At 41.8% G+C, this 12,892-nt stretch overlaps 1 protein-coding gene across 3 annotated transcripts in view; it reads right to left on the bottom strand.

Moving 5' to 3' along the window:
- LOC126199207 (probable cytochrome P450 6a14) overlaps positions 1-12,474 on the bottom strand; it is a 124,111-nt gene extending 111,637 nt beyond the window's left edge. For all 3 annotated transcript variants that reach the window (XM_049935986.1, XM_049935985.1, XM_049935984.1), the window contains exon 1: positions 11,704-12,474. In XM_049935986.1, coding sequence (XP_049791943.1) covers positions 11,704-12,038 — 335 coding nt within the window. In that variant the 5' untranslated portion in view covers positions 12,039-12,474. The remainder of the gene's footprint in view (positions 1-11,703) is intronic.
- Between the last annotated feature and the right edge of the window lie 418 nt (positions 12,475-12,892).

The following is a 12,892-nucleotide window of genomic DNA, read 5'->3' on the forward strand; positions in this document are numbered from 1 at the left end:
CCCGATTCATATTTCATATTTAATTAGTGAAAAGAGAAGTGTTAATAAACAAACTACATTTCAATTTTATCCACGATTTTGGCTTCATTACGTAGTCTTGACTACATGATAAACAATATCTGTGGAAGTTGTATGCAACGTATCGTCATAATATTTAGCCAAACAATATTGTGGGACACCGAAAATGTAAATGCATGAAATTGTTCTTACAGCGGATGTATAATGTGTGAGTGCGACGAACTATATTGAGAAACTGAACATCCATTACGTACTTGCATATTTATCTGCGAAAATGGTCCTTGTCGGACATCAGCATAGAGTTCGAATAGAATCGCTGGAAAATTGCAAACCATTCATATTAATCGAACATCTAAATATGCATACTGCTGGTACCACCAGGATGTGTTCTTTCTCCTCAACCCCGTGGCAGCAATTGAATTAAGAGTAATGAAACTATGGGGGCCGAAGCGGAAATATTCCACGATGTCCCACAGCAAATTACGCATTTTTTCGACAGAAACTGGCCGACAAAAATAAATGCTGAAATACTTATTGAATGCCCCTCGGATGCCACAGTTAAGCTAACGTAACAAAAGCATGATGCAATAATCCCATTCTTAGCAGAACACTGGGTGGCATAATAGTCCATAACATAAAACAGAAGATGAACAACATGGATTACACAAAAAAAATCCGTCCCACATCTAATTCCTACTATATAGGAAAATGCAGCAGAAGATAAAGAATTGCATGCTGCGAAATGCCAGCTATTTCACAGCATGTGGCCGAAGCTATTAACTGTAAACGGAACTCTCTGTCAGTACTATACGATCAGGCCAATGGCAAGAACCGAAATGTGCAGGAACGATTAGACAGGCACCGTCATGAAACCTATAGATAAATGAATAGGTAGATTTCGCTATCCGAATTTTGAAGACATATCCTAAATGTAGCACCATGTAATAATTAATACGGCTGCCTCTCAACCGGTAACAAAACGATTTTGTGTACTCTCAAGACCGAGAGAGTTGCAAAGTGGAGTGTTCTAGCATCAGTGGTTTGATCAAACATGAATTTGTAGTGGCTGTTAGAATAATAATGTTTTAAGAACCTTCGTGACCTGCTACCCATACAGGAAAAGTTCCCACCGATTAAGTAAAGAAGGCAGCATTCGTGCGTTCCTCTGGAGGATGGGAATTCCACGCTGTGTACCTTCAGGGGTTAAAAGGCTGTAACGGAATTGCGAAACAATAGTGAAATACTGTAACATCACAAAGACGTAGAAACTTATATTCGCATGTTTTTCTATGTTATTTATTACAGAGGCTAATATTTTCTCACTACAGTGGTGGATCACACTGGAACATAGTGCTTCCCCTCACGTTAAGCATGGATTTAGCAGAGTGAGACAGCTTGCACTACTCACCTATACAAATAGCCATAAATGTAGGTACAACCACAACGAAGTGGTATTGCGGAGAGGCCAGACCATCTTCTCGTTCTTGAAGAGGGGCCTTGTCAGTAGTTCGAGGAGAAACAGTCTGGACAATTGACTGTTCGTATCCTGTAACATTTAACCGAAATGATTTTTCTGTATTGGTACTGACAACAGCTGAAAGCGAGGGAAAAGTGCAGGCGTTATTTTTTCCTGTGATACGCAGCTCTACCGTACGGCATGAAGACGAGACCTCTTCTTGGGTATCTGAATCTTCGGCTGGTGACGAGGAAGATGATGTCATCAGGAGAATGAAAACCAGAGCTGTACGGATCAGATGTGGAATGTTTACCTCGTCAGTAGCTTTAAATTCAACGTAGGGAATGAACGTAGGGGACTGGATGCATGAATCCTGCACTGCTGCACTAGGCAAGGTCCTAGGGTAAGTGGTTTCTCATTGCCTTCCTCCAGTCAGTTATGAAGTTTCGAGTTTTAACTGTCGCGTCGATGGCTGTGATGAGGGCTTGTACCGTGTATTATTGGATTTGTATTGTTATGGATGAAACTAAAGAAGAGGGTAAAACCTGGTGCTAGTATAGACTCTCGAATAGCACCAAGGTGGCCGCCGATCTTAAACCGCCCATCCAATGGACGTACACCGTTAACAGTGTCACGTGCCGTCGCTTCATGCAACAATGAGAAGAAATTTGTAATATAATCCAGGATACTGGCGCAAAGACTGAACTTCACGCCACTGAATCTCCTCCCCTTGGTAGCAAAATAATGGCAGTGAAAATTGCATCCACCACCAGGATTCGAACCGGCGTAACAGTGCTGGAGCGTGCGTTGGTGTCCTCTCATACGCACGCGGGTGTTAGGCATGTTAGAGCTCATAGTGGAAATTAGTGACGTGCGGCTGGCAGCAGGGACAGGATTTCTGTTTTGGTGAGTACGGGTTATAAACAGAACATGAAATAATGGCAAAAGAGGAATAGCTATAAAAAACAAACTAGGAATATGAATGAGCTGCTATGAACAACGTAGTGAACATATTGCCGTAGCCAAGGTAGACGCCAAGCAAACAGCCTGAATAATAGAAGTTCATACGCCAATTACATCCGCAGTTGGTGAAGGGAATGATCGAATGTGTGATGCGATAAAAGAAATTATTCAGATATTAGAAAAGAAAATTTAATTGTGATGATAGGTTGGAATGTGAAGGTAGGAAAAAGAAGAGGGACAAAAGTAGTGGGAGAACATAAACTGGGTGAAAGGAATGATAGAGAAAGCCGTAGACGTTTTTACACAGAGCACAATTAAATTATTGGTAAGACTTGGTTTAAGAATCAAGAATGAAGTCTGACGAGATCTTCTCTGGGCCCATCGGCATATAACTAATTTTCTTATTCTGCGTGCGAAAGCTTCTAGCTGCACAATGACTGCTTTTTTACAAAATGTTACGATTTGATGATTTTGCACCTACACGAGAAACACACATTGTAATGCTTCAGTTTGACATGCGTACAAAATAATATATAATATTTAATGATGTAAAGAACGTTTTACATCTACAGATACAGGAAAGACTGCAAAGACAATTTCCAGGTAACTAAGAAATATACACTAGCTCTCCACACTAGGAATACTGTTGCCCATATTCTCTTCAACACTGAAGACAAGAATCGACCTGAGGACACGACTGAATTTATAGGGTTCCTGCAGTTTCTGTTGCAGATTATATGTATGTCAGTCAGGTAGGTTCATAATGACTATATATTAAAGAGCAGGAGATTGACAAGATATTATTTCACAGTTGCTTAGCATTCCCTGCATGACTACACCCTTATAACATTAGGTGTGATGCTCTCAACAGATCAAACAAAGGCAGAAAATTAACATTACTGGAATTTACGGTTATAAATAAACACTAAACATGTAATACTGTCTAAGCTTTAATGAACCCCCCCCCCTCCCCCCAACGTCACGCCTCCGTCTTCCAAAGGTTTGTTTTCACAAATCTTTGTACTTTTGTCCATACGAGTGCATAATACTAGTCTGTGCCTGTATTCAATCGGTGCACGGTTTTCGTCCCTACATTCAAATATTTTTAGTCTTTGAGTACAATGTAATGTGAGATTCATTTGTACATACCTTCTTTGCGTATGTTTCATTGTGCTTCTGACAGTTTATCAGTTCCTGTACACTTTAGAGACTATATTTAATAGATGTATAGGTTCTGTCATACAATGTGTTGAAACCAGTTAGTCAATGGGCTATGGATTTATACTTGCATCTTTTTAACCTAATAATTCAGTGCATAATAACATTATTTTTGTTTTGTATTGTAGTCTTCCCAGAGTGAATCACTGCAGTGTGTGTTTCTCGTAAATATGTACAATCTGCAAACTGTCAGTTACCTTTGAAAATAAAAGTTTTTGTTTAGCTAGAAACTTTTGCTGATGTTGTGTGAGTATCATTTTATTGTAGAACATACTGTGTGTTACAGTTTTTAATATTTCCATGTTGCTCCAAGTACTGAAGGAACATTTCATTTAAATATATACGGGTGTGTGTGTTCTTTCACTTTACATGTGTATGCGTGTGTCTGTTTCTACTTTCACTTTAAGGAACTTTTTCATTACAGATGCCGCGCGGTATTAGCCGAGCGGCCTGAAGGCGCTGCAGTCATGGACTGTGCGGCTGGTCCCGGCGGAGGTTCGAGTCCTCCCTCGGGCATGGGTGTGTGTGTTCGTCCTTAGGATAATTTAGGTTAAGTAGGGTGTAAGCTTAGGGACTGATGAGCTTAGCAGTTAAGTCCGATAAGATTTCACACACATTTGAACATTTTTGAACACATTACAGATACTACTAACGCACTGGGATTTTGATGAATAGTAACTGTGGGCTGATGAAATAAAGTCAAACAAGTTTCCACAACATGATTCATCACCTAGATGCATGCAGCAACCTTATCCTCTTTATATTGATTAATCACATTTCTTTGTTGAGAATAACAGATATGTATGACATAAACTCAGTGATATACAACTTTTGTAGCTGTTAAAGGTCAATGGGCAAGTTGGAACTGTAGGTGACTCTAATAGACACATTCTCTTCCCGATTACATTTTAGAGGATCTGTGTACAAACAATTTACCCAGAACACTGTTTCTGATTAGGTACACGATGTCCCAGTGGAGTCAAAAGTTTTATGCAACACTTGCCTTCAGCACATTGAAGTCAGATTTTTCAAGATGGATTAGACGATATTTTTCATGGCAGAGGGACAGAAATGGGAGGACTGTTTCATGGACCTTAACTCTTAGGATTATTTACTGTGTGGAAAACTGAAATAATTGGTTGATGCAGAAGATATGTCTGTAATTCGGAGTCTACGAAACTACCCCCTGTATTGCTTTGTCCCTAAGTCACACAATGAATAGAGGTCTGTACACGTAAGTACTGGCAGCTGGTGGTACAGTACACAGTCACCCACTTACTTAAATGGGAAAATTTTAAGAAAATTGAAGATTTTCCTGGAGACCCTGCTGAATAAATGTAGAGAGTGTATTCGAAGGAAACTGCGGCACAGTTGTATTGCCCTCACTGTACGAAGTACGTAGAGCTCATGAGGATCATATGAAGAAGGTACAGGCACATCCAGAAGTATTCTTACAATTAGAAGCATTTCTGCTTCGTGCATAAATTAATGAAGTAACGTACATTATCGTATCCTGCTGCCTCATTTCTTAAGACAATATACTAATCGTTTTCTTTAAATGAGTACTTTTAAGATACCCTTTGTTATTACACTAATCCGTCTCGTATATATTTGATGAATTACAAAATACTTCCACTGGCCTTCAGAGTAATCACTAGCAGCTACAAGAAACTTCGGACATCGGTTGCAAAGCTGTTGGAAAGTGTCAGCACAGGTTTCTTGTGGAATCGCTCTAACCAACATGGTGAAGCGTTGTTGAATATCAACAACGTCTGCGTACGTTCGCGAACAACAGTGCTTGCACAGTCTTTGCTTATTTTTAACTCTTATGTTCTCATTCTCAGAGAAAGCCGCCGTTGATCCGTCGCACTCGTGTCGTAGCAAAACGGAGATCTAAATTGAGCAACGCGTTAACATGAAGTTTTGCTTCAAATTATGGGAAAAGGTGACGGAACTTCATGGAATGTTAGTGGAAGTGTATGGCGTTGAAGCAGTAAGCAAAAAGTGAGTGTCTGGGCGGTTTAAACGCTTTAGATACTGATAGGGCTGTGCCGAGAATAAGCTACGTTGAGATAAACAAGCACAATCCCAGACAACCTCGAACGAGTACGACGGACGCACGCGGATGACAGTTAAAGGTAAGCAAAGACATTGTAAGCGCTATTGTTGACGAACATAGAAAGACGCTGCGCTTAGCCAATAAATCGTGACACGGCGCTTATAGCGATTTCACAACAATCATTTGAAGACAGTCGTCAACAGTTAAGAAAAGTATGTATTCTCTCGAAAGTAAAACCTCATCTGGTTTTGATGGAGTCTGCAATAGAGCACTATAGGTTTCTTTTCACATAACAAACCCCTGTTTTATCTGAAATATCTAAGGCATCACTAACTCGAAACTGTTTTCCAGAGAGACTGAAACATGCCGTCGTCAAACTCCTATTGAAGAACGGAGATAGGAGACATGCCAATAACTATCGTCTACTTTGATTGCTGACATCATTTTCCAAAATTTTTGAGAACGGTGTCTCACTTGAACAAGAAGAATATCCTCAGCAAATCGCAGTTTAGATTCCAGAAGCGTTACTATACTGAGAATGCCATTTACATGTTCACTAAGCAAATTATACATGCATTCAGTAATAAAATAGCACCGGTTGGTATTTCTGCGACTTGTCTATACATTTGACTACACGAATCACAGTATTCTCCTAGATAAATTTATCTTTTATGGGATTGATATTATATCTTACCAAAAGTTAATGTAGTATCTAACCAATGGAATGCAGAAAATTATGCTTAGCAATTGATCCACTGGGGCTGTTATTCCGACAGAGATGAAATTATATATATGGGGTTCCCCAGCACTGAAAGACCTAAGTCGAAACAAGGCCCCGGGAGTAGACAACATTCCATTAGAACTACTGACAGCCTTAGGAGAGCCAGCCCTGTCAAAACTCTACCATCAGGTGAGCAAAATGTATGAGACAGGCGAAATACCCTCAGACTTCAAGGAGAATATAATAATTCCAATCCCAAAGAAAGCAGGCGTTGACAGATGTGAAAATTACCGAACTATCAGTTTAATAAGTCACAGCTGCAAAATGCTAACGCGAATTCTTTACAGACGAATGGAAAAACTGGTAGAAGCCGAACTCGGGGAAGATCATTTTGGATTCCGTAGAAATATGGGAACACGTGAGGCAATACTGACCCTACGACTTATTTTAGAACCTAGATTAAGAAAAGGCAAACCTACGTTTCTAGCATTTGTAGAATTAGAGAAAGCTTTTGACAACGTTGACTGGAATACTCTCTTTCAAATTCTAAACGTGTCAGGGGTAAAATACAGGAAGCAAGAGGCTATTTACAATTTGTACAGAAACCATATGGCAGCTATAAGAGTCGAGGGGCATGAAAGGGAAGCAGTGGTTGGGAAGGGAGTGAGACAGGGTTGTAGCCTCTCCCAGATGTTGTTCAATCTGTATATTGAGCAAGCAGTAAAAGAAACAAAAGAAAAATTCGGAGTAGATATTAAAATCCATGGAGAAAAAATAAAAACTTTAAGGTTCGCCGATGACATTGTAATTCTGTCAGAGACAGCAAAAGACGTGGAAGAGCAGTTGAATGGAATGGATAGGGTCTTGAAAGGAGGATATAAGATGAACATCAACAAAAGCAAAACGAGGATAATGGAATGCAGTCGAATTAAGTCGGGTGATGCTGAGGGAATTAGATTGGGAAATGAGACACTTAAAGTAGTAAATGAGTTTTGCTATTTGGGGAGCAAAATAACTGATGATGGTCGAAGTAGAGAGGATATAAAATGTAGACTGGCAATGGCAAGGAAAGCGTTTCTGAAGAAGAGAAATTTGTTAACTTCAAATATAGATATAAGTGTAAGGAAGTCGTTTCTGAAAGTATTTGTATGGAATGTAGCCATATATGGAAGTGAAACATGGACGATAAATAGTTTGGACAAGAAGAGAATAGAAGCTTTCGAAATGTGGTGCTACAGAAGAATGCTGAACATTAGATGGGTAGATCACATAACTAATGAGGAGCTGTTGAATAGGATTGGGAAGAAGAGAAGTTTGTGGCACAACTTGACTAGAAGAAGGGATCGGTTGGTAGGACATGTTCTGAGGCATCAAGGGATCACCAATTTAGTATTGGAGGGCAGTGTGAAGGGTAAAAATCGTAGAGGGAGACTAAGAGATGGATACACTAAGCAGATTCAGAAGGATGTAGGTTGCAGTAGGTACTGGGAGATGAAGAAGCTTGCACAGGATAGAGTAGCATGGAGAGCTGCATCAAACCAGTCTCAGGACTCAAGACCACAACAACTACAACAACATGGGGCTCACCAAGGCTCAATCTTAGGCCCACTATTGTTCCTCATATATGTTAACTATCTTCCATCTAATACACAACAAGCATAGCTATTAGTTCTTACAGAGGACACTAGTATTTAAATCAATCCAAGCATACTTAGAGAAAAAGAAGAAATGGTAAACAACGTTGTTGCAGTATGATCGACTGATTTTCTGTGAAAGATAGCACTCTCAATTTTATGAAAGACACAACATATTCAGTTTTGCACAACGGAGTGTTACCACATCAATGATAAGGGTAATACATGATAAAGGTTGAAAATGGTTCAAATGGCTCTGAGCACTATGAGACCTAACTTCTGAGGTCATCAGTCCCCTAGAACTAAGAACTACTTAAACCTAACCAACCTAAGGACATCACACACATCCACGCCCGAGGCAGTATTCGAACTGCGACGATAGCGGCCGCGCGGTTCCAGACTGTAGCGCCCAGAACCGCTCGACCACCCCGGTCGGCATACATGATAAAGAAAAAATAAATAGGGTGGAAACTTCAAAAATTTTAGATGTCCATATTGATGAGAATTTAAAGCGGAAGAAATATATTTTCGAACTTCCGAAACAGCTTCGTTCAACCACATTTGCACTTAGAATCATTGCAAATCTGGGGAGAGACAAATCAGTAAATAGACGTATTTTCCATATTTTCATTCAATACTTTCGTATGGAATAATGTTCTGGGGTAACTCATATTTAAGAAAGTCTTCATTGTACAGAAACGTGCTGTTACAATAGTACGTCGAGTTCACCCATGATCATTTTGTAAACACCTGTTTAAAGAGTTGCACATTTTGACTACTACTTCGCAGTATATTTGTTCGCTGATGAAGTTTGTTGTAAATAATCCAGTGTAGTGCAAAAGGAACAATTATGTACATAATTACAATAACTGGAGAGGAAATAAGATCCATTACTCCACATTAAGGACATCTTTAGCACAAAAAGGTTGCACAATGTTGCAACTAAAATTTTTGCTCACTTACCCAGTGATACAAAATGGCCAAAGACAGAAAAGTAAAATCTGAAAAGAAACTGAGAAAGTTTCTCCTTGACAACTGTTTCCATTAAGTAGAGGAATTTATATTACTGTAATGTGTAAAAAGGTGATACGTAGAAATCAGTAACTCACATATGTATGTTTGCTGAATAAAAAACACGAAAATACCACGTAAATGTTCAACAATATTAGGAGAAGGATAGAGTGCTACTCGCAGCAAAAATGATCCGTTGAGTTGCAGCAGGCGCAACGACAAGACTGTTACACATTCCAGCTTTCGGCCAAAGCCTCCTTTACCAAAGAAAACACACAGTCACGCCGTGCACATGTGACCGTTACCACCGGCAGCTCCGATCGAAATGCGACGCACATGCGTGCGACTCAAATTGACTAGCGATGTGCATGTTACATGACTCATTCCACATCACCACGATTTATAGTGCAAAATGATCAAAGTAATATGGAACTAACTGAACTTTACGACAGATGTCAGAAGCGTGTTGTAACTGATTACAAAGTTATTAAGACTTTCGTGGCGACTTGTTGACCAACTCTCTGTTGATTTCTGTCTGGGGTGTTTCGGACGACGATTGTTTGCTGATTTTTCTGGCGTTTTACCAGCAGGGATGGCTGGTAATGTCATAGCTTCACCATACACCAGCAGTGAAGGGTGAAGCTTTGAGAATGATAGCCACTCGTACTGGTGAAACGTCAGACAAATTGTAAACAAAGGCCTGGCAAAGTACCAGAGACAGAAACTAACAGGTAATGGTAATTACTCTTAAAGCGCCTTAAGCTATTTTGTTTGTAATTATAGTTTCCTTTATTTTCTGAGGGAATTCACCGAAATTTTCAGACGCAACTAATGTATAACGCGAACCGAAATGTAATGTGAGGAGGTTCATGCGAAAGGCGTTCAATGAATTCGAAAGTAAAGTTCTATGTACTGACTTGGAGGAAAATCCTAAGAAATTTTGGTCTTATGTCAAAGCGGTAGGTGGATCAAAACAAAATGTCTAGACACTCTGTGGCCACAACTGTTTCACAGAGGAAGACTGCACTGTAGTTCCTTCTCTACATTGTCGCACAGATGACAAAATGGTAACTATCGAAATAGACGACAGAGGGATAGAGAAACAATTAAAATCGATCAAAAGAGGAAAGGCCGCTGGACCTGATGGGATACCAGTTCGATTTTACACAGAGTACGCGAAGGAACTCGCCCCCCTTCTTGCAGCGGTATACCGTGGTTCTGTAGAAGAGCGTAGCGTTCCAAAAGATTGGAAAAGGGCACAGGTCATCCCCGTTTTCAAAAAGGGACGTCGAACAGATGTGCAGAACTATAGACCTATATCTCTAACGTCGATCAGTTGTTCTGGAAACTAGAAATCTACTCTGTAGGAATTAGCATGGGTTTCGAAAAAGACGATCGTGTGAAACCCAGCTCGCGCTATTCGTCCACGAGACTCAGAGGGCCATAGACACGGGTTCCCAGGTAGATGCCGTGTTTCTTGACTTCCGCAAGGCGCTCGATACAGTTCCCCACAGTCGTTTAATGAACAAAGTAAGAGCATAAGGATTGAAGAGTTCCTAGATAACAGAACGCGGCATGTCATTCTCAATGGAGAGAAGTCTTCCGAAGTAAGAGTGATTTCAGGTGTGCTGCAGGGGAGTGTCATAGGACCGTTGCTATTCACAATATACTTAAATGACCTTGTGGATAACATCGGAAGTTTACTGAGGCTTTTTGTGGATGATGCTGTAGTATATGGTGAGGTTGTAACAATGGAAAATTGTACTGAAATGCAGGAGGATCTGCTACGAACGGACGCATGGTGCAGAGAATGGCAATTGAATCTCAATGTACACAAGTGTAATGTGCTGCGAATACACAGAAAGAAGGATCCCTTATCATTTAGCTACAATATAGCAGGTCAGCAACTGGAAGCAGTTAATTCCATAAATTATCTGGGAGTAGGCATTAGGAGTGATTTAAAATGGAATGATCATATAAAGTTGATCGTCGTTAAAGTAGGTGCCAGACGGAGATTCATTGGAAGAATCTTAAGGAAATGCAATTCGAAAACAAAGAAGTAGGTTGCAATACACTTGTTCGCCCTCTGCTTGAATATTGCTCACCAGTGTGGGATCCGTACCAGTTAGGGTTGATAGATGAGATAGAGAAGATCCAACGGAGAGCGCGCTTCGTTACAGGATCATTAAGTAATCGCGAAAGCGTTACGGAGATGATAGATAAACTTCAGTGGAAGACTCTGCAGGAGAGACGCTCAGTAGCTCGGTACGGGCTTTTGTTGAAGTTTCGAGAACATACCTTCACCGAGGAGTCAAGCAGTATATTACTCCCTCCTACGTATATCTCGCGAAGAGACCATGAGGATAAAATCAGAGAGGCATACCGACAATCCTTTTTTCCACGAACAATACGAGACTGGAATAGAAGGGAGAACCGACAGAGGTACTCAAGGTACCCTCCGCCACACACCGTCATGTGGTTTGCGGAGTATGGATGTAGATGTAGATAGATGTAGATATATTAAATGAAGGTGCGTGAGAAAAGGTCACCGTCTTTACATAGTGGGTGCAGCTTTTCTGGAGGAGTAAGGGTCACAGTCTCTTACACACTACGTGAAACTTGCCTGAGGGAGTAGTGGCTGGAGTCGTGCTTCACTTTCCAGACGAGGTCGGGGTCTCGCAGCATGAGGCACGGCCTGCCCACCATGTAGAAGCCCCCGTAGGGCTGCCCTTCCAGCTGGCGGTACACCTCGTCCATGACGCCGCAGAGGTGTGTGGTGCCCAGCAGCAGGTCCTTGGCGTGCCCCAGGAAGAGCCGGGAGGTGGCCTGCGCCACGCCCATCCGGCGCCAGTAGCCGCGGGCCACGTGCGCGTTGCCCACCAGCAGCGCGAGGGCCAGGGCGAGCAGCGCGGCCGTCACCCAGCTGACGTCACACAGTGGCCAGCACGCGGCCGGCATGCCTGTCTCCGGCGGGACCGCCGAAACACTTGCCGATCGCTTCCTAGCTACTGTTCAGCAGTCTCGCCACGAAGTACGCGTGACGCATCACATAAGAAAGAATGCTGAGCCTACAACTTTAGTAGCATTTACAAGAACTTGGCGGCAATAAACCAGTGGGTATTTCTCACAGCATTTGACAGCATTTCTTCTCAAATACTGAGCCACTTCACATCAGTTGTCACATATTCCTCCAAACTGAGCAAGAGAACTGATGATTTATATTCACTGTTCTAGCCGCTACAAGACGAGTGACGACAACTAATTAATCGACGAGAGCCTCGCTTTGAATGGCGCGATCTGCAAATCATCCCACGGTATCCTCTTCACACCGTACCTGTTCGAGAGTAGGCGCTGTCGAATGCAGGGGAGGAAGGTGCTAGCCGCTCGCCTGGTCCTCGTGCGACGGCTCACTGCCAGTGACTTAGCGCAGCGCCTGCCGAGAGATGGAGAGACTCCACGATGCCGTCACGTGACCTCTGTTATGTCAGAGCTTATCTGCTCGTATCGGGCGGCAGAGCACTCCCCACCGCCCGCTATCTCCACTGCGGCCTACCTCACTCGAGCGATATCTCTCGGCTTCGTATGACACTATTCGGAGTATCTACTCGTGCTATATGAGGAATAATGCACTGAAGCGCTAAAGGAACTGGTACAGGCATGAGTATTCAAATACAGAGCTATGTAAACAGGCAGAATACGGCGTTGTGGTCGGCAACAGCTATATAAGGAAACAAGTGTCTGTACCTCTCGTTCGACTTCGACCCAATCTATCTTCAGATGAGTGATTATTAATGGTTAACCTTAAGCAGACG

The sequence above is a fragment of the Schistocerca nitens genome, chromosome 8, assembly GCF_023898315.1.
Source record: "Schistocerca nitens isolate TAMUIC-IGC-003100 chromosome 8, iqSchNite1.1, whole genome shotgun sequence".
NCBI lineage: Eukaryota > Metazoa > Arthropoda > Insecta > Orthoptera > Acrididae > Schistocerca > Schistocerca nitens.